This window comes from Argiope bruennichi, chromosome 5, assembly GCF_947563725.1.
Source record: "Argiope bruennichi chromosome 5, qqArgBrue1.1, whole genome shotgun sequence".
NCBI classification, from domain to species: domain Eukaryota; kingdom Metazoa; phylum Arthropoda; class Arachnida; order Araneae; family Araneidae; genus Argiope; species Argiope bruennichi.
Window position 1 is genome coordinate 88080071 of NC_079155.1, and position 22608 is coordinate 88102678.

The window sequence follows — 22608 nt, forward strand, 5'->3', positions numbered from 1 at the left end:
AACATTAAAATTGATGAAGTTGATAGTACCAAGAAAAGCAGTGAACTGTTATTTGAGACAAGTTTTCCTTTTTGTGGAACGGATTCAATTCATTTCTCTAAACAACCGTATACCCATACTAAGTTTACTCTCGCGCAATTAGTTAAGTACTTGCTTTCTTCCGTGAACCTGTTGACGGAGGTCGGTTAAAAATGTTACCATTCACTTTTAAAGATTAATGTTTTTGAATCTGTCATGGAGAGCAAGAATAACTCTCCGAATCCCAAGATTACAAATTGCGAGTCAAGTTGCCTGGAAATTCTCCAGGTAAGCAGCTTATCCTTCCGGGTGTATAATCCAGAGAAGTCGCTTAGGAAACGAAACTCAAAAATCATTAGCTATAATGGCAAATTAGAAACAACTGTTTTCAGTCATTGCAAATAGGCAATTTTTGTTATTTTTCTCCCTTTAATGTTTTTTTAAACACTACTTATAACACCACTTAAAGATACCTAATCTGTTCATTTTGAGAATAGGTATCTTTAAAGAAGAAAAAGGAAAAATCTGCTCATTGTTGGAAGAAAGTATCCGAGCAATTTTTATTTTCATTATAATTTGTTTCTATGATCGTTCATCAAGGCCATAGATAACTTCAAAGGACAAAAATGATATTAAAAAAAACTGCTCAATATTTGTGGTTGTATTCGAATAATTTAGATTTTTCAGTATAGCTTGCTTCTATGCTCATTTATCCAGGCCATAGATAACTTCAAAGAGCAAAAATGATAAGACTGCTCAATATTTTTAGATTTTTAGAGCAATTTATATTTTTCAATATAATTTATTTCTATGATCTTCCATCCAGGCGATATATAACTTCGAAGGACATAAATTATAAGACTGCTCAATATTTGTGACTGTATTCGAGCAATTTAGATTTTTCAATATTACTTGTTTCTATGATCAGGCGATAGATAACTTGAAGGATAAAAATGATAAGACTGCTCAATATTTGTGGTTGCATCCGAGCAATTAAGTTTTTTTCTCCAATTTGTTTTCTGCTGTTAAATCGAATCAAATAATGATAGTGATTATCGACCTAGAATGGATTCCAGTTAGAAAAGAAGTTATAGCATATATCTTCACTTATATCTGAAAGCCAAGAAATCATTATCTGTATTGCAGAATGCAATTTTTGATTTTTTTATTTTTTTATTTTTTCCAACATCTATTTGAAACACTCATCCATCCTTTTTTTTTAAATATCGATTACAAATGTTATTTAATTTTAAGATAAACTTAAAAAAAAAATGAAAAGCTTGTTCATTGTTGGAAGTTTGTAGATTTTCTATGCACATTCTTTTTTCTTCGTTTCTAGTGTAGATAGATAATTTCAAAGGACAAAAAAGATACGCCTGCTCAATGTTTGTGATTGTATCCGAGCAATTAGAATTTTGATCGAATTTGTTTTATGATTAAATTAAATAGCTGATAAGAGCAATCAATCAAGAATGTATTGTAATTTTAAAAGATGTTCTTAGGTTTTCTTTGATTTGTACTTGAATTATTAGTATGACTTTGTTTCATTAAGAATCGATGCTTCATGAGCAATTTTATTCGGAAATGACTCTAAATGGAAGAATATCCCACATTTGAATGTTTAGTATGCTGTCATTTTTTTTTAATTGCTGACTGTTCTAAAATTATATAAAAATATTTGTACTGATGTATTTCAAGTCCTTTTTTCCCCTACAGAGTTAAACTCACGAACCATTTGTTATACTGTAAATAATTCTTGAGTTTAATCAAAAGCTTTTGTAATTCTATGTAAGTGTATTAACAGATCTTCAATTATTCACTATGAAATTTTAACTTAAAATTTTAATGACAAAGTAGTAAAGTATATTCATATTTCATATGAAATTTCAACTCAAAATATAGTTGACAAAATATATAGAATCAAGAATCTTTGCATCTTAACTAAACAAAAGTTTTTTTTTCTGCATAACTTTTGACTCCATTCTTCATAATATAGCTGAATTACATAAGAAACATTAATTCACTCAAATGCAATATGCAATCCAGTGCTGAAGTTATTCTTAACTTCTCCTATGTTGTACAAAACCGTTTTTATCATGCACCGTTTCAAAAAATGTTTCTTTATAATATTACTTCACACCTGTTTTTTAGACACTAAAGGACTTTTATAATACTTTATTAAATCTAAATTGTTCTAAATTAAGAATTATTTAAGAGTAAAAGATTTTATATTTCATTTTGAGGACAACCCCTCTCAGACGAGCAGCGAATTTCGCTCGTTACATCGGGCCGATGTTTGCGCGTTGTGATTGAGTTTGTTGGAGGAGGGGGGAGCGTTGCGAGCAGGAGTGGGAGCGAAGGACGCCCGGGAAACTCGAAACCCTGAAATCCGAAACCCGACGTCGTTCGGGCGCCCCGCTCTCCTCTTTTCTCAGTTCAGGGCAGGCAGGCGAGCACCCCATCTGGCTCTTAAAAGGGGAGGTAGCAATCTTGCAGCTCCCCACTCGCTCTATGGATTTTTCATTTTGTCTCCTCCTGCCTTTGCCTTTTCTTTCTTTCTTTTGCTTTTTTGCCCCTTTCTTTTGCTTTGCTTATTTCTCCTTTCGTATATATATATTTTATACGGGCACCAAGAGATAGAAGCTGCTGGCCTGAAAGCACTTTTGTTTTCCGCCTTGTTTCCTTGTTGATGGCTTCTTCAGTTCTTTCTTTTGAAAGTGGATCCCATTTTAGTGGCTTTCTTCTTGCAAAAGAATTGGGGGGGGGGAGAAATTAGAATGTTTTCATGTGAATGTGATTAATGTATTCTACAGCCGTCGCGGCATTGCGAAGTGCTCCCAACATAAAAGAGTGTAACAAAAATATTGTGTGATTTTTTTTTTTTTTTTTTTTTTGTGTGTGGGATATGAGAGATATGGTTAAAATGGGAAGCGAATTAAGATGTTTTTGATAGGAATAAAATGGTACATATATGATAAAAGAGAAACTGAATTTATATTTTTGTTTGGTGATGTTTGTCAAGATTCTGATTTTGTTCACTTCTTTGCATTAAAGAAAACTAAAAATTTTCAGATACAGCAGCTCTCTTGCTCTCTCTCTTTTTTTTTAATCAAAAACAGTATCCGTATATATATATATTTCATCCACCACCGCTTGTAATGGACGAAATCAAAAATATTCCCCCCTTTTCATCTGCGTCATTATCGGTTGCGAAAACCCAACTTCCGCTTTGGCATCTGGAAACCGAGGCAGGTGTTTTCTTGAATTGTTTAAATTGGCTGATTTATCGATTTGTGAAAATATTTAAGCATGGATAAATAGCAAAAATCAATGAGCTGAGGTCTGCACATTTTATTATTTCATATTTATGCTGATTCATTATTCCCCCTTACGGACCCAATTGAAGGGCATTGCTAATGTTTCTTTCTTTTTTAAATTCATTTTGTACAGATGATTATATTTTTTTGCTAATGGACCACTATTTGCTTCCATAGGATTTCGATGATTAATTTTCGCTGATTTAAGTTTTTCTGGATAAAGAAAATTTCATTGCAAGAATACGAAACTTTTAATGTTATTTTATTTATTTATTTAATTATTTTTACATTTCAAAATGTATTACAAACTGCTTCTTAATTTTCTTAAGCTTTCTGCCAATGTTTATTTTCATTAGTCAATTTGAGACATCAGATTTAAGGCATTTAAAACAGGATAGCAGCCCTTTTAGCTGAGCACATCTCCTTTGAATTAACGGATTGCTTTTATACTAAGAAAAATAAGTGTTATTTGTTTAACACTTTCAAAGCTACCAACGAGATATCTCGTCTTTCAGATACTTCCAATTACAGGTTTCTATGGGTTAAAATTTGTCTCTTATGCCAGTTTAAAAAAAGTAAAGGTACTCTTCAGATATGTATTAGAAAGTTCAACCAATCTAAACTGGCACAAGAGACAAATTTTAGCTCACAGAAACCTGTAATTGGAAGTATCAGAAAGACGAGATATCTCGTCGGTATCGTTGAAAGTACTAAGAACCAAATTTGATATGCAATTTAGCAAATGTATTTAGAATTTCATCTTACCAATATAGATCCAGAATTGAAAATTTCGATTTTAAAAAAAAATTCGAAACTTCTTTTCAAAAGTTTTTTTTTTTTTTCCCTTTAAAAAGAAAAAAAACTGAAATGTATTCTTGCAATATCCTAACCATTTCTTCTCGATGAAATGAAATTTTATTTTGAGGGTGTTCCATTAATATTTCACTAATTTGACGTTTATATAATTCGACATTCCTATTACTCAGTTAATTTGTTTGTATCGTATCGAAATAAGCAAATTCAAAATATTTTTTCGGAAAAAAAATTCCTTCCACCTCGTTGAGAACTTTTCAAGTTTTTAAATGCTGTGTTTTGTAAAAACAGCGAACTCTGAAAATATCGGCATTGTGTTATTGGAGGTCTCCCAAAATCTCTGCATCGTGTTATTGGCGGATTTCCAAAATCTCTGCTCCGTGTTATAAGAACGTTATGATACAGTAGAATTAAGTGTATTAGATTTCAACTAGTTAAAAGACAGGATCAGGAATTCGCTTATATTCTTCTTAATGCAGAAAAAATAAAACCTTTTCTAACTTTTAATTTATATACAAGCTTCAAACGACATTCTACATTCAATTAATATATCTTAATTAATAACATCTTTCAAATTCGTTAATTACGGAACAACATTCTAGCGTGTGTTTAATTTTTTCTTTTTCTGGAGAAATAAAATTTTGCAATACAGTATAAGCTGAACTAGAATATAAAACCGATTTTAGAAACATTTTCTTTGCGCAGCTGCTGACAATATCTAATACTAGCTGATATTGTTCCGAAGAACCTAACTCAGTGTTTTCGGAGTTGAAATAAATTTATATGGAACAATTTTAATGTAAAAATTAATTTTGCATAAATTATTATGATGTACATAATCCTTTTATTAAACTATATAACTTTATTGGCTGTTCTTACGCCTTAATCATTTATAATTACATAAAGATGAATGGAATACGAGTTCTTTCAGGTAACAGTTAAATGGCTACTTTAAAACAATAAAGGAATTTCCAAACGATATGCAACATAAATTGAATAAAATACTAGGAGAAGATCAAAATTTTGCTATTACCGCGATTCAGAATCGTCTGTTTTAAATTCTAAAAGAATTAATAATAATAATAAAAATAATAAAGAAAACATTGCACGGAAAGAAATTTTATTACTAAAAAGGTAAAGTTTCGAATTTTAAGATCATATTAAAACATTTCCTGTAGAATGATTTTATTTTTGAAGTTACTGCTGAAAAATGGCAAAAGTCCGATTAATTTCTAATTAACTGAATATTCAATTAACTTTTGCCTTATGAAAAGTTGACGGTTTTCTTTGATTAATAAGAATGTAAATGATTAAGTGTATTAAGATTAATCATAGTTAGATTTACGAACGTATAACAAAATTATAATAAATATTCTCTCTCTCTCTCTCACACACACACGTGCCTGAAAGGGTTAAACTGAAATTCTCCAGAAAAACAAAACAAATGGCGCGTGTAAATATTTTTTAAATGGGTTTCCTCACAAAGACCTAATTAATTATTTAATGGTTTTCCTAAAAACATTAATTCATTATTTATCAGTATCAATATGGTTTAACATAATATCCATACACAATTTTATTAAGACGTGTTGTTTTTTAAATTACCATATAATTATTTAAAAGCATCTTTTTCATTCAAATTATTTTTGAAGAAACATGCAATTAATTAATAACATATCTAAAATACTTATTTTTTTAAAGTGAAAAAATTATCACATTGGTATATACTATCCTTATTGCAATGAATAATGCATCATTTTATATTATTATGGCAGAAATACAAACAGAAGCTTACAATTAAATATTAATAAATCTTAAAAATTCTTATATTTCTAAAAAAAAGAAACTGATACCACATTTGTACTCATATTTCTTCTGCAATGACCCAACAAATTATATCATCCATGCCGCTATTACCGGCATACCGCATATTTTTTTCTGCATTTCCAAACTTTACAACTACTGCTACAAGGCAACTTTCTCTGAAGTTGTTAAACTACCGAAACTAAACAACTAAAGAAAAAGTTTTTAGTTATTTTAACAACCCCTTCCTAAGAAAAAGAAAGAAATAGAAGATTACTGCAAAGCCACTGCCTCAGCCATTTGTACTTCAGCAGAAACTTTCTTTTGCGCTTGGGTTTATACCTCATTTCCAGGTTCTTCTAGCACAAGGGTGACTTATATCAAACATGGCAAGCGGGTCTCCAGTTTCAATCAATCGGTGGCAGTAGTACTACGCCAGCCAGCTTTTTGCGCGCCGTCTCTACCATTAGAACTCTCTCTTTTTTCCGATCTTTTCTTCTCTATGCCGTCTTTTCTTTTACTTTTCTTGCAGCCTTCCTTCGACCAGCGAAATGTTGTCTTTTTGTTCGGAGAACTCTAATAAAATCATCGAACCAATGTTCTTTCTCTCCATCTCTGTGTGGAAATGGGTCTTTCTTCCTTTTCAAACATAATGTAATTCTGTCTCTGATTATTTAGGATGTTAACTTTTATTACGGTTCCATGACTACGTGGGAAAGTAAAGGTTATTCACACTGCCATCACTGGAATAAATTGATACTATGTTCATAAATCAGCGGAAATTTTAGTTAAGATTATCATCATTAACAATAGTAGATTAATCGTTAACTTTCCAACTTAATTTTCTCTTTTCAAAAATGAAATTAATGAGAAGAACTGATTAGAAGAAGAGTATTAATAAAATTTGTAAACCATGCATTTTTTGAGAATTTGAAAGTGGATTTTATTCTCTCTCTTTTCAGACGTTCCCTTTTCCTGCCTTCTTTTCTTGCCATCAGTAAAATTCTGTTTTCTTATTCAAAGAGTAATAATAAAATTGCCTAATTAATGTCTCTCTGTGTATAAAAATATAATAAATCTAATGTAATTCTATTGAAGCAATTCTATTTATTAAGTAGTCGACAAAATTTCACACTTTTCTGGTGAATAAGGGGTTGTAAACAGCTGCGAATAGGGATTATGGATATAGTCATGGGACATTATTGATAGATTGTTCTTTAAACCGTCATCATGCAAGTAAAACATGCTGTCTCGAAACAAAATGTTCGCCGTTCATGCTTACTATTGCCTCTTAAGAAACTGCCTTCAGTTTCACAATGACTTTTATCTGTAACGTTCAAAATAAATCACAAACTGCTTCTAACAAGGGCAAAAACCTTAACACCATCCTTATAATTAGATTATACAATTTTCCTGCGAGTAAAATAAGTGGACCTCAAAACAAAATGTTCACCAATCATGCTTACCATTGCAGGCAAGAAACTGCCCTCAATTTCACAACTACTTTCATCTCTACGTTAAGAATAAACACAAACTGCTTCGAAATATGGTGAAAACCTTAACACCATCCTTTGTATTTTTATCATCCCCCTATTCCCCGCAAATATACTTACGATGCAGAAATAATGTCAAAGCCTGGACCAGAAAAAAACCGCGACGTTACCGCCTTGCTTGATGGAGTGCCGGAGAGAATGGAAAGACGGTGCGCCGACTGCAGTTCGAAGCTCGACTTTTATTTTAAGATGTTAGGGCGTCGACAGGGCTGATGCTTTTATTTTGAAATCCGTAGATCCTCACGTTATCTACGCGAAGAGTTTCCCTTCACTTTGTATTTATGTCACACTTGACGAGGAGCCTTCTTCATTTGTAAACTTTTTTTTTTAAATCCTCCCTTCATCGCTTATTGTAACGGTGCAACTTTTTTTGTGTGTCTTGTGTCGTCATCTATTTTTGAATTTGAAAGGGTAGATATAAATCTTGTGTTACTGAGTTAACGCTTGTTAAGTAGCGGATAATAAAAACAGAAGATAATTTCTCAGTAATTTGATTTTGTATTAGAATGCGGAATATGTGGTACTTGAATCTTGAGTGCTAGCGTCAAATGATTTGACTTCAAGTGAAACATTCGTGATATTTTCCTTTGTAAGATTTTTTTTTTATTGACTAAGCTCAAATAAATCTAGCCATAGTATTCTCCTCTTGTGTTGCTAATGCTTGTTAAGCAGCAGTTAATAAAAACAGAAAATAACTTCTCAGTAATTTGATTTTGTATTAGAATGTGGAACAATGCGGTTCTTGAATCCTGAGTGATAGCCACAAATGATGCGACTCCAATTGAAACATTCGTAATATATTCCTTTGCAAGATTTTTTTTTTTTTCATTGACTAACTGAAATGAATCTAGCCGTAGTATTCTCCTCTGGTGTTGCTAAGTTAGCACTTGTTGAGTAGCGGCTAATATAAACAAAAGATAACTTCTCAGTAATTTATTTTGTATTAGAATGTGGAAAAGGCGGTTCTTGAATCTTGAGTCCAAGTGAAACATTCCTAATATATTCCTTTGCAAGATTTTTTTTTTTTCATTGACTAACTCAAATGAATCTAGCCGTAGTATTCTCCTCTTGTGTTGCTAAGTCAACGCTTGTTGAGCAGCGACTAATAAAAACAAAAGATAACTTCTCAGTAATTTGATTTTATATTAGAATATGGAACATGCGGTTCTTAAATTTTGAGTGTCACCCTAAGTGATGTAACTCCAAGTGAAACAATTGTAAGAATTTCGCAAATTTTCTTTGTAAGATTTTTTTTTTTTGATTGGCTAAGTTCAAATGAATCTAGCCATAGTATTCTCCTGTTATGTTCTCATCTGCTTTTGAATTTGAAACGACTGATGCATCTATTCCATGTGTTTCCACAACAATGCGGAATATGTGTTCGTAATTAATCCAGAAGTTTTTGGGCCTTATATACTGATCTCAAGTGATACATTTGTAATATATTCCTTTGTAAGATTTTTTTATTACTTCGCTCAAAGGAATCTAGCCGGAGTATACTCCTTTCGACATTCTTATATATTTCAATAAAAATGTGGAATATGCGGTATTTTTTAAACCAAAAGCTGTTTAATTATAAGCGAGAATACCAAGTGAAACATTCGTAATATATTTCTTTGTAAGATTTTCGAAAACTTAGCTCACACGAATCTAGCAGGCGAATACAAATGTATAAATGATACAGTTGAATCATAAATCAAATTTTATTTATTAAATTATTTAAATTATTATTATTCAACTTATTTAAATGTATAAATTATACATTTGTACCATAAATCTAATTATATTTACAAATGTTATTTATTAGAATACAAGATTGCTTTTGAGATAAAGATAATTAATTCTAATGACATTTTTCTCAGATTCGAGGAATTCTAAAATGCTGGAAATTGATCAAAATTTTGAGATCAAATTTTTTTGACGATTCAATATTTTATTTCGAATACCAGAAAATAATTAGGAAATTCATCTATACAATGACATATATCATTAAAATTCAATGAACAATCTTTGATAATTTTTTTTTATTTCTTGGTTATTAAATTTTTGTATGCTGATCACCACTGTAATTTATTTTTCTGTCGAAAAATGGTCACTATTCGAGTAATTTTTGTTAACAAATGTTTCTTAATATGAATTTTTCATGTCTAGAAATAATAAATATTACAAAGTATTTTCAAACAAAATATTGCTTTTTAAAAGCATTTCCAAATTATAGTTTTGTCTATATCTGTTGGTTTCTAAAACAATTTCTGCTCTCCATCGTATTTGGATATTAAATTTGAAATAATTCTTTCAGAAATGCTATATTTGTTTAAATTAAAAATTCAATTTAAATTAAAAGGTGGAAAGAGTGGAATTTTTATTTGGATACCATGATTGTTTATTATAATCATTACGATAGCTGAAAGTACAGAAAAGACAAATATTGCATATGTACTCTTTTATTTTATAGTAGTCATAAGAAAGTTTAAAAAAAAATATTTTATGAATGAAACTGAACAAAATGTTTTAAGAATCTACAATAGATTTTTTTTCTTCTTCTTCTTAGGATGCTCCTCTGTCTGTGTCATTGGGTTTAAGAATGGAAGAAAAAATTTTCAATCTTGCCGATACTCACTTTTTCTTCAATGATTTAGAGGTAAGTGTCCAAATTTTTGTGTTCCACGTGATTTTCTCAATTTTTACACATATATGATATTAGAACGGCAAATTAATTTTTGAAATGAAATAAATTCCTGAAATTTAATCGACTAACTCCAAAAATGTATATTACGTACTAATTAAAGGTATTACTCTTCAAAAGTTGTTTATAATTTCTTCTACATCTAAATAATGTCATGCATATGTATGCTCAACATACATACACATGTATAAATTATACATTTAAATCATAAATCAAATTTTATTCATTAAATTATTTAAATTATTGTTATTTAACTTATTTAAATGTATAAATATGTAATGTATATGTATATGTAAAATGTATAAAATAAGAAACATCGATAGCAGATAGAAAAAAAATTCTTTTATATTTAAATTTTATATGAAAGACCATTACTTCAATCTGTTTTAATAAATTAACTTATTACAATGAACATAATAATTATTTTCAGTGGGGAATTTGAAATATAGCTTTGAAATTTAACAAGTAAATTTTAAATTTGTACTAATGATAAATTAATAGATTTGTATTGAGAATGTTCAACAGTGGCGACATCTATGAAATTTATTGTTACATGCGAAATATATTTTTTAAATCACTTTCTAGAGAGTGACTTTTTTTCCCTAGTATTTATTTTATTATTATTGGGAACATATAATTCTTTGTGAAAGAGAAATTAAAAAGACCTGTATTTTCCCCTATAAAGTAAGCAAATAAATTAAATTAAAAGCTAAGTTTTAATAACAAATTAATTAAGAATAAGTGGTAAAGTTTATTTTTATTTCTGGAAATTAGTAGTTTCTATCGATTTCTGATGCTCATTTTTGTTTGTGTCACACGGAATTTCTTCTCTGACATGAATCCTTATCCTCATTTATTTAATTTTTTAATCATATGAATAAGATAACTTTTTTGAAAGTGTCCTATTACCACCAGAAAGTTGTACAACATACTGGCGATATTGTTTTATTAGCGTAGCTATAGCAAGGAATGCCCGGGTATGGTATATTCCTCCCCCTCTTTTGATATTTCTCTTGAAAAAAATGGCTAACACATTGTAGTTTTGTCTCCATGGGAGCCTGGACATCTATGCCTCTTCTTCTTTCCTTGTTATTATACCAGTGAATTGTATAATATTCATTGATGGTGTTATATAAACTCATCGACATTATGCAGAATGAATATTGTGAATATGAATATTTCTTTACTTTGCTCAGATCGTGCCGCCATCTATTGGTGGAAATATCTTTTTTTGTAATTTTACTTACGTATTACTAATATATTATATAGCATCATGGTATTTTTTTTTATTTAATTATAAATTATTTTCTTCTGAACAGAAGAGATATGGAAGACCTCATTTTTTTTATCATTTGTGCATTTTTAAAATTATATAAAAATTTATTTAAATTTTTCAGGAGTGTGACCAAGTGCACATTGATGACGTTTCTTCTGACGACAATGGACAGGACCTTACGTAAGTTACATTCCGTTTCATCATTTTTTAAAAACATTTTTTTACTTATTTTGTAAATTGAAAATGATTTTACAATGTTGGTTGAAATTGAAAATGTTTCCTTTTTAAACTTCTATTTTTAGTATTTACCATAGAACTCAAACATGAAATCAAATCATATTATTTCATAACCATTGTTATTCTAAAAATATAAATTTTATAATAATGAAAGTATAGAATCAAATATGTTAATTTTATTTATTAATTTATTTTTGTACTTTGCAGTAACTATAATTTCCAAGCTGATGGTTTCCATGCAGCAGCAACAAACGCTAGTCTGTGCCTTGCTACAGGAGTCAGAGGAGGTGTGGATTGGATGAGGAAGTTGGCCTTCCGGTACAGAAGAATAAAGGAGATTTACAATCAATACAGAAATAATGTTGGAGGTATGTTACTTGATGAAGAAAAAACAAAACAACTATATATATTTTTTTAATCAGTTCATAAAATTTTTCCAGTAATTGTTATAGTTTAAAACTTCAACAACAGATGGCAGCACAGGCTTTTAAAAGTTCTTAAACTTAGAATATGATTTCTTGAAATAATAATTGTTTCTTTCATTTATTTTTTTATTCTCTCTTAGAAAGAACTATGGAAAAAATAAAGCAAACCAAATAATAAAGAATTTTCTACAGACTATAGATATGTCAACAGAATAAGTAAAAAAAATCTGGACATTTTTTAAAAAAGAATTATGTACTTGAACATAAAGAAAATAATATTTCAGTTTTTTTTTAGTAAATGTTACATAATTTTTTTTAATCTGCATTTTGTTCTATCCATAGAATCTTTCACAATATGATATTCTTAGAAATTTAGGACATATTTTTAAATGTTTTATTGAAAAGTTTAAAAAAGTGTGGGTAGCTTCATATGCTAATATTTGAGTGACTGACATTGGCATCACAATTATTACTCCATTTATTGTACATTGTCCTTGCATTCAAATTGTTAAAAAATGTTACAATTTTTATTAAAATGATATGTTTTATTTATTTTGAGATTTATAATTATAACTGCATTACTTGCTTGACTGAAATTTCCATTGTAAACGATTAGGGAAGCTTTTGAAAGCGAATCATTAAAACTCCTCTAAATTATAAGTAAACTTCTTTTATCTGTTTGCATTATATCTTTAAATGCTCTTATCAGGAACAGATACAAATTCCCTGCTAACACAACGAATAAATTTTATCTCCCTTGATTCCTTTTTCATTGATTTGATTCTTGCCTTTCATTAATTTTTTTTATTTGTTGTCTGCAGGTCTGCTCGGTCCAGTCAAAAGAGAAGAATGGTTGCAACTGCGTTCTGAAATCGAAAATTTAACCGACAACTGGGTCACCCTCGCTCTGAAATGTCTCTCAATAATTCATTCCAGGTAACACATGTTTACAATTTATTTTGCTTCAAATATTTTCTTTACCGGTTCTAGAGTAGCTATTCAGCAGTTTTTTTTTTTTTTTTTGCTTTTTTCTTAACTTTTCTCACGGATTGATATATTAATATTTACCGTCATTTTATATCATATCTTATTAGATTAAGTTAATTAAGTTAGTTAAGTTAGATTAATTCCTGATGAAGGGAAATGCTAATAACTAATTCACACAGTTGTTGAAAGAAATCTCTGACCTTACAGTCTTATAATTTCAAATATCTATATTTTTCTGCCTTTTTACTCTCCGGTTTAAATGTCAAAGTGAAATTTTAATTTTGTTGTAATCTGATGGATATATTTCAATTCGAGTCATAACAAAATTTGATATTTTGTAGTCAATAAAGTTGAATTTTAAAATTTCAAAATTCATTATTTATTTCAAATTATTAAAATCCACTGTTGCTGATAATGGTTGGAGCTAGAGGGATCCTGAAGTGAACCTAAGGTTGTCCGACAAACTTGGTGTCTGTTCTCTTTTCAAAAGCATGTGTATTTTCTACAGATCTTATCCACGCAAGGTATAATTGAAACACAGAATTAACGGACAATATTGAATTATTTTTTCATACATTACAATAAAATTATGCAAACTTTAATAATGGTGCTTGATATAAAAAATGTGCATGTTTACTGTATATGACTCCTTAATTATATTTTTTAAATAAATTTTATAGTACAATTATAAGTTGAAACCACAATACTTAACTTCATGCTTGCAGTGAATTATTTGTTTTGAGAAAAGGATCGATTAGGAAATATAATATAATTTTTGTATCACATATAACCTTGTCAATAACATCTTTTATTATTATTTTAAACAGGTCCACTTGCGTGAACGTTTTAGTAACGACGACGCAGCTGGTCCCAGCATTAGCGAAGGTCCTCTTGTATAATTTGGGTGGAGTTTTCTCTATAGAGAACATTTACAGCGCCACTAAAACAGGTGAGATCCTCTACAAAATGATCGCTGATGATATTAGAAATTATCTGGATTGAATTATTTGTTATATAAATTTTAATAAATTGGATAAGTATTTAAATAATTTGATAGATATTTCAGTTTTTCTAATCCACTTTTTATTAATCTTAAATTAGTATATTTTCTGAGTTAGTATTTTGTTTTGTGTTATCTCAAGGAATGTGTTAATTAAGTGGTGTCTATCTTGCTGAATGGTGTTAATTAGTCTAGTTAATTTGTTATATCTATAATTTCTTACAAACTGCAAGCCTTCATTTTTTCCCTTACTAACCTCTTTTTAGACATAATTTGTTTTAGATTGAATCTTCATCTCTCTGTGACCATAATATGATATTTCATAAGAAAAATGGAATGCATTTTTTTTAGAATTTAAAGAAACCTTTTATCTGGTTATAATCGTAGGATTTTTTTATATATATTTTTAACAAAAAGATTGATTGAAATATGAAACTCTTCCCCTATGTCCTTCATAAAAACCATTAATTCTTTTTAAATGCTAAGTTTCTGATAAATATTGAAATAGTTTTAGATTTATAGATAATTTCATATGTTTGACTTACTTTCTGTGTTTCTAAATTTCATTTTTGTAGCAGACTCTTTTTCACTAATAATTCATATGTGTATAAATAAAATTCTTTCTTTTGTTCTTACCCAGGCAAAGACACCTGCTTTGAGCGGATAGTGTCCAGGTTCAGTCGCAAATGTACTTACGTCGTTATTGGGGACGGACGGGATGAAGAGCATGCAGCCAAACAGGTAAAATAAACTTTCGTTCTAAATCAATGTAACTTATATATGCTATGAATTTTTCCTTAAATGCGTTGCATTTATTGTACTCGGGTTTAAAAATTTAAATTATTTATGATGAAATAATTTTTTTAGGTATAATATAAGACATTTATTTTAAACTAATTGATATCCATGGTGTTATTCAGGAATTAATCTTTTCAAGTATAATATTTTTAATGTAAAAAACTATTTTTATATAACATATTATAATTCCCAAAATCCTTTTATCCTCTGCTTTTAATTAAAATTAAATATTAATTCAACTAACTTTAAAAATCAATTACTAAAAACTAATTTTATCCACAAATTATTAATATTTGTTATATTAATACTACATGCAAATGTTGAAGTATAAGAAAGATTGTCTTGGTTTGAATATACCGGATATTATTCAAGTTAACATACTGGCATTAGCGGCCTAGTTTTAAGCACATTTAAGAGCAATAAAAGCATTGTCAAAAGCATTAAAATAAAACAGAAATTAAAAAAAATAATGGCACAGTAGTTCAGAGTGTTAAAAAAAGACAAAATTCTTATTAATTTCTAATTAATTAAATATTTAATTAAATTTTGCATCTGAAAAGTTTAGAGTATTCTTTCTCATGTCTTATATAAAGCGTATGCAAGATTTGGTTGAATTTGAGTGTTAATGTGAAGGAAACGTGAAAGTAAATAGCCACAATGTCTATTATTTATATGAAGATGAATATTTTGTTATTTGGGGATGCACTTTCCGCAGAAAAATGACAGTATATATTCATTTTCAATCTTGTTCGTTAATTATAAAATTCATAGATTGATTAAATGAGAATATTAATCATGTTTGTGAATTACAACTATATGGAGTTCTTGTTTTCTAACTTTACCATTAAGGTGAAGATCGGGATAGCCTGGTTGGTAGGGCGCTGAACTCGCATCCCTTAGGTTGTGAGTTCGAGCCCCGACGGCCGAAGACTCTCCTTGTGTGTAGTAGTTGGCGCACGTATAAATCTGTCATGGTCACAAAGTCCATGTCAAGAGTAATACCACTGGGGGTACTGCTTCAGAGGTGATCATTCTCTGATTCAGGTCTAAATTACGATCTGTGGATGAGTGAATGAAATTCATGAATAAAGTCCGCCCCGTAAAAGGGTTGTGACGCGTGAGTGGCTAAGTTGTACTCTTGGCCCTAGTTGGCGATACTGAAAATACAAGAGACGCTCACTCGGCTTAAATCACTGACAGATAACTGTCAGTGGGGCTCGTAAAGTGCCATAAGTCACAACGCAACAACTACAACCATTAAAATGGTATAAAATTGTAACAGCTCTGATGAGAGAATATGCCACCATTTTTTCCACATACATGTGCATTACTATACTCACTAACAGAAAGAGAAAAAATTTCATAGATATGCGTTTAATTGATAGTAATTTTGAAACTGCTATTTTTCATAAGTAGCCTGATGTGTGTGATAATCAATTTTCACCTAATTCTTCAGTTAATTAACTAACAACAAATACGCTTTTTCTCTAAATTAAAGATTCAGAAAGTTTTTTAATAACATTTAGGCGAAAGTTTAAATAAAATTTAATTGTCCAAGACTAAATGTTTTAGATTCGACTATAAATAAATTTAAAAAAAGAATCTAAAATACGTTCCTGTCTTTATTAATCGCATTCAATTATAAATATACTGAATTTCATAGTAAAACTGGAAATTTATAGAACTATAAAATAATTTCAATTTGAGATTTCAAAATATTTCCTTAGTAATATTTCTGTGCTCACAAAAAAGGGACAAATTTCAAGTGGATTGGAAAGAACAAATTTAGAAAAAGAGATGGCAAAGAAAAAAATAAATAAAATTATATCTTTTTTTTATAAATAATAAATTTTTATGAAGTATAGCTAGAAACTAAGGTATATTTTAATGTGGCGTTTCAAATAATGGTGAAAAATGCGTTTTAAATTTTGCCGAAAAAAATTCATATAATTACCAAAAGAAATGCCTATTCTAAATGGAGAAAGTTTCAAAACACTTCGCACAAATTATTTCATTATTTTTTCATTCAGTAGAACGGGAGTGAATGCCATTTGAATTTTTATTAGTAAATCAATACGAAAAATCAATAAAAATATTGATTTCGTGACTTTTATATGTGACTTTAATTTGAAAACATCGATGAAATGTGTCATCATTAAAGCAGGATGCGATTTTTGTTAAGACTTTTTGCTTCTATAATAATTTGTGAAAACATTGTGTTTATGTGTTTCAAGATCATAATCATAATAATATAAACTTGGCGCTTTCGGAAATTTAATATTTAATTACTTGAATACGAACTTCACTTTTAATTTTTGAACTGCTCACGTTTTTGTTGAAACAAATGATGATATCCAATTTTGAGTAGTCTCCTTTTTAAGTTATTGACTTCCTGCATGTTCGGAGTGGGTATCTCATTAGTCATGTATTTAGCAAAGAAATTTTAAAAAGCATCTAAAAATGAAGCATTTTTCTTAATATCATGAAGAAATTAAAGTCATTTAAAGAACTCTCGTCTAAACAGCGTTTAATAACAAGGAACAGATTTTAACAAAAATAGGAAGATTTTTCACGTAAATATTCACTTTTGTTTGCTATTTTTAAACTTGTTCCTAAACAAAAATCAATTAGAAGAGCAATTTTAATTTTGAAAATTCCTTTAATCGTAAGTTTAATCTCTGAAATATAAATAAGTGAACAAAATAAATTAAGTTGCTTCTAATTAGAATGAAATATAGTAATTACATATAAATTAGTTTTTTTTTCAAACAATTCAAATTCAAATATCTTACAAAGAAAAAAAAGTTGGGATACAGTTTACTCATTAATTACCTGGTCACTATCCTTAAAACATTCGTTATTTACATAATTAATGAGCACCATCTATAAATTATTCATTTATTAAAGCATTATCAAGGATTGTTTATACAAAACACTTGATGTAGACGACTTCTTCATTGGAAGTAATGACCTACATCTGTATTAGTTTCCCTTTACATAAACTAAAGAGCATCTTTTCGCTAGATGAAAAATAATTGTTTAGGAAACGACCTCTTTTTTAAGTTCACCGCTTAATGGTTCGTTGTAGAATATTGGGAGCAGGCGAGGTGGTTTAAAGAAGTCTTATTATTTTGTTAACTTTTATTACATACTGGCATTTAGCAAGAGTAACGTTTCATAATCATCCAGAAATAATCGCGCCCTTTTTAGAAAATATGGATATAAACATAATTGAGATTTATTTGGTTTAGGTATTTTTTTCTGAGTCCATTTAAATGAGATAACATGGAATTTTGATCCATAAGTTTTGTCTTTATTTTTTTAAGAAATAGCAAACTTAAAATAACTCAAAGAATTAGTTAAAGCAGATTCAATCATTCTTTAAATAAAAAAAAATTATAAATATGGATTTAATTATTTTTTTGTTGTTGAAATTTGAACTACTGTTAAACTAGCGACACTGCTACATAATATAATATTTGTTCTACATAAAATAATGTTTTGCAATCTTACATAATATAATATATAGTATATGTTTTAAAATTATTTTTAAAATATTTATTTTTTATATTAATATAAATAGAATTTTTAACATTGGCTTAATAAATGCCTTTCATTGTTTACTGTAGTAAATTTTGTGTTAATTTACTGCAAAGAGGTACATTAGTTTATAAAAATATACTTCAGAATCAGGTGTTGAAATTGCAACAAATAAATATAACTGATTATACTGCATTAACAGTTTGTTAATAAATAGTTTGATTTCAAATTACGTATTTGCTCATTGTGGATTAATGTAAACTAAAAATACCAAGTTTCTGAACTAAACCAATTTTGTTTTGGAATGCTTTTAAGAAAAGCTTTCTAAGCTGTAAATAATGATAAGCAGTCGTTTGTAGTCATAAAAAAAACTGCGTTGCATATTTTTGTGTATTTTTATGCTACTGTCATTTTATGTAAATCTAAGAACGTATTGATTATAATGCAAACATTCTTTGTTTGTGATCTGAATGTATTATTAACATTTCTACTTAACTTCTCTGCGTTGTGAGTCTTTATTTTTATTTTTTTTTTTTTTTTATTCAGGTAGTTTCCTCCGACGTCAGAAAAACGTTTACATTTACGTTTGAAAACAAATAAAATTTTAAAAACAAGTTCTTTTTTTTTTTTTTTTTTTTTTTTTTTTTTTAATGATATAAAAATTTAAACTCTGTGTCATTTTCAACTATTTACTAAAAAGTGCATCAGCTATTTACTATTACGTGCATAAAATAACTTTTTGAACCATTTACCATTCTACCATTTTAATTTAACCATTTTACTTTTCATTGTTTAAAACATCAGCATAACAAGAGCTATTGGTGATTATGGTATCATCTCTTTTTATTTTTATTTTTTTTCATCCTCTTTGATATTTAGTTCTCAGAAACTTAAGATAAAAGAAAAATAATTTCTCTCCGTAGCGCTACTCCAAAACTGGCCCCTTTCATTTTGCCTCCAGAGCCGTGGGACCTTGATTGATGAGTTTTGGTTCCTAAAGCAGAGAATTGCAAACTCAAAATGCCACTCTATCAACTGTCTGCCATTTTAAGGCACCAAGCTTTAATGCTGATAAACTGCTGCCACTGGTTAAATGTTCTCATATAGAATTTGTAAAACTGGGGATAGTGGATAGGTTTTAGGTCCCATTCTGCTCGATTAGTTTCAATTAAAAGTTACGATATAGATCCTATATAACCTTATACCTACGACATCGACTGAAGATGAAATATTTTAATCTTTTATACTCGGCTGTTTCCTCGCAAGAACCAATCTAAACCGTCCACCAGTTTTCTAGATTTTATATTACAGATTAATTCATCGGAAAATATCAACCTATACAATTACACTTTTTCTTTTCAAAACTATTAAATAAGTCCATATATTCTGTGCATAACTATGCATTTAATAACTTTTCCAGTTGTATAAAGTGCATTTAATTTTCTTTGAATACATAGTAAGGTAAAATATTTTACAATATTGTTAAGATTCTGTTGAATAAATTACAATTATGATACTATAGACCAAAATATTCTATAATATTGTGAAGACACCATAGAGGTTTTTGTTATATTGCAATAATACTTTGGAACACCATTATACTGTACTGTTACGAAATTATAAAATTTAATTTCTTAACAATATTGTAGGGCAATATTTTACAATATTGCAATAATACTTTGGAACACCATTCTACTGTATTGTTATGAAATTATAAAAATTAATATCGTAACAATATTGTAGGGCAATATTTTACAATATTGCAATAATACTTTGGAACACCATTCTACTGTACTGTTATGAAATTATAAAATTTAATATCGTAACAATATTGTAGGGCAATATTCTACAATATTGCGTATAAATATTATAAGGTACTCTAATAAAAAATAAACTGAGCGTTGTAAATTTGAGAAATACTATAAATTATTTTATAAAATACCTGTATTTCTGATAATTTCTTTATACTGATACTTCCATAAACTGATTAATTCTCATCGGTTTCAATAATTAACATCATCTTTATTTATTTTCAGATGAATTTCCCATTTTGGCGAGTGAGTAGCCATTCTGATTTAGCAGCTCTTCATCACGCTTTGGATTTGGGACACCTGTGAAGAAACTCTATGTCACAAAAAAAGCAAACTTTCCAAATAAAAGATGATTTAACATTGAATCGTGTGTCCAATCGACGAACACAAAATATAAAAATTTGTTTTCTTTTGCATCAGAGGTTTCCATGTACAGTTGGAATGCGTTCAAGACTGCTAATGTGGGTGCAATATTAATTACAGTACAGGAAAAGGAACCATTGTGAAACCTCTTATCTTGGGAAACCACCTATAATCATTCCAAGGTCAAACAACTATGGAAGACCTGTCTGTGTCTGGCTGATGGTGGACTTCCATTTTGATTTTGAAGAAAACATTATTAAAAAAAAAAAAAACTTTTTTTTTTCTTTACACTTGAAGTGATATAGAATGAAGAATAGTATATTATCATTTTGAATTTAATGAATGACTTTGCACAATTATTTACATTCAAGTTTTGGCAACCGCCATCTTCTTGGGATAAGTTCCAATCGCGAACTTGCTATCGTTTTCATGATACTGGAATGTTTTAGAAATATTTTTTACGCTTCTCGTCAAATTAAGAACACTGGGTGTTCGTAAACCTTGTGAAGAAGTTATATTGTTTATATTATATGGATGTTAAACGCATCTCTTAAATACCTTTGGGGATAAAAGATTTCTATATATTCCAGTCAGTTATAACTAAATGAATTGAGATATGCTTAGGAATATGAATGTTTTCTTTTTCTTTCTTTCTTTTTTTTTTTCCCCTTACGTTCTTTTCTTTCTTTTTCTGGTTTTAGTTGGAAAAATGAAAATCTCAATAAAAGAAGATAAGTCTTCTTTCAACTGTTTTTATTGTAGACAAATACGTTTTTGCTCATTAGAAAATAATACTTCTTTAAAGCTTTTTAAAAATTATCTTTTTCCCTTTTTATGACATGTGAGTTGGAATTAATCTCACCAAAAAAAATATAATTAGTTTTTTATAAATGAAGATTCTGTTTCTTAGAAGGAAGTCATTTGTTTCCATTTAGACCAAACAATCTATTTCCACATTGTTTTATTTTTTTTTTAAATAAATAAACATATTTTTAAAAATGCAGCATTAATTTTTTTAAATATAAATTAAAAAAACAAACTTATTTTGTTTTAAAATTGAAATTATTACATGATAATTAATTTTGATTTTTAGATATAATTATTGTGACTTAATAAACAAATAATTAAAAAAATAGTTTAAACATTTCATGTGTTTTAAATTTGATTTTTCAAACAATAATTTCTTGTAATTAATTTTCATCTTAAATGCTGCAATATCCATTTGAAAATTTTTATTATGCAAGACAAAATCAATACGAGGTGACATATATAATTTTCTTTTATATGAATTGTTTAAACATTTTCCTCTGTGAGAAATTTTAATTATGTTACCTTAAATATCATCGCAAAAAATTTTAGTTGTTAATTTTTCTCAAAAATTTTTATTTGATTTGCATTATTATTTTTCAAATAATGAATTATTTTTTGAAAATATTGTGTGGCAGTTCAGATGTATTAAAACTGATTTCTCTTCTTTTGTAGCACTTATATGCGTGTAATATCACGAAACTACATCACTATTTTTTTTTTCTGATATTTGTAATATGTAAAATACAACTAGAGATTTTTATTTCAGATTTGTTTCCAAATGTTTTGTTCCCTGTGACATATTCAGTGGTTCATATGTAGCTATTATTGCTTTTGTAAATTAAAACAAATAAATAAATTGATATGATTTATTTAATTATTGTGTTTTTATTTAGCTTAATTTAGAGATCATTAAAAAATTTTAATACTTATGAAAGAGTGAAGTGACATGTGTTTTAAAGATAAATGATATTAGTCTCTTATTTTTTTATGTGTGGAATTGGCTGGTATTTCAAGCATGCCATCTTTTCTGTTTACAGTACAGAGTATATTAAAAGGTTGAAAAAATTGTCAACCTTTTAATGGAACAAACCTTTTTTGGAATGTACTCAAATTGTTATTAGGTTTTTTTGAAAAGCGTATCAAATATATTAAGCAAACAAATTATAATATC

General features: G+C 28.5%; 1 protein-coding gene across 5 annotated transcripts in view; it reads left to right on the forward strand.

The window, feature by feature from the left end:
- LOC129969257 (eyes absent homolog 1-like) overlaps positions 1-21630 on the forward strand; it is a 188858-nt gene extending 167228 nt beyond the window's left edge. For 2 of the 5 annotated variants that reach the window (XM_056083723.1, XM_056083726.1), the window contains exons 13-19: positions 10056-10145; positions 11588-11646; positions 11911-12071; positions 12950-13064; positions 13943-14064; positions 14756-14856; positions 20490-21629. In XM_056083723.1, coding sequence (XP_055939698.1) covers positions 10056-10145; positions 11588-11646; positions 11911-12071; positions 12950-13064; positions 13943-14064; positions 14756-14856; positions 20490-20570 — 729 coding nt within the window. In that variant the 3' untranslated portion in view covers positions 20571-21629. Of the gene's footprint in view, positions 1-10055; positions 10146-11587; positions 11647-11910; positions 12072-12949; positions 13065-13942; positions 14065-14755; positions 14857-20489 lie in introns of all 5 variants that reach the window. The other 3 variants (XM_056083721.1, XM_056083722.1, XM_056083724.1) reach the window with 2 other exon arrangements.
- The last annotated feature ends 978 nt before the right edge of the window (positions 21631-22608 follow it).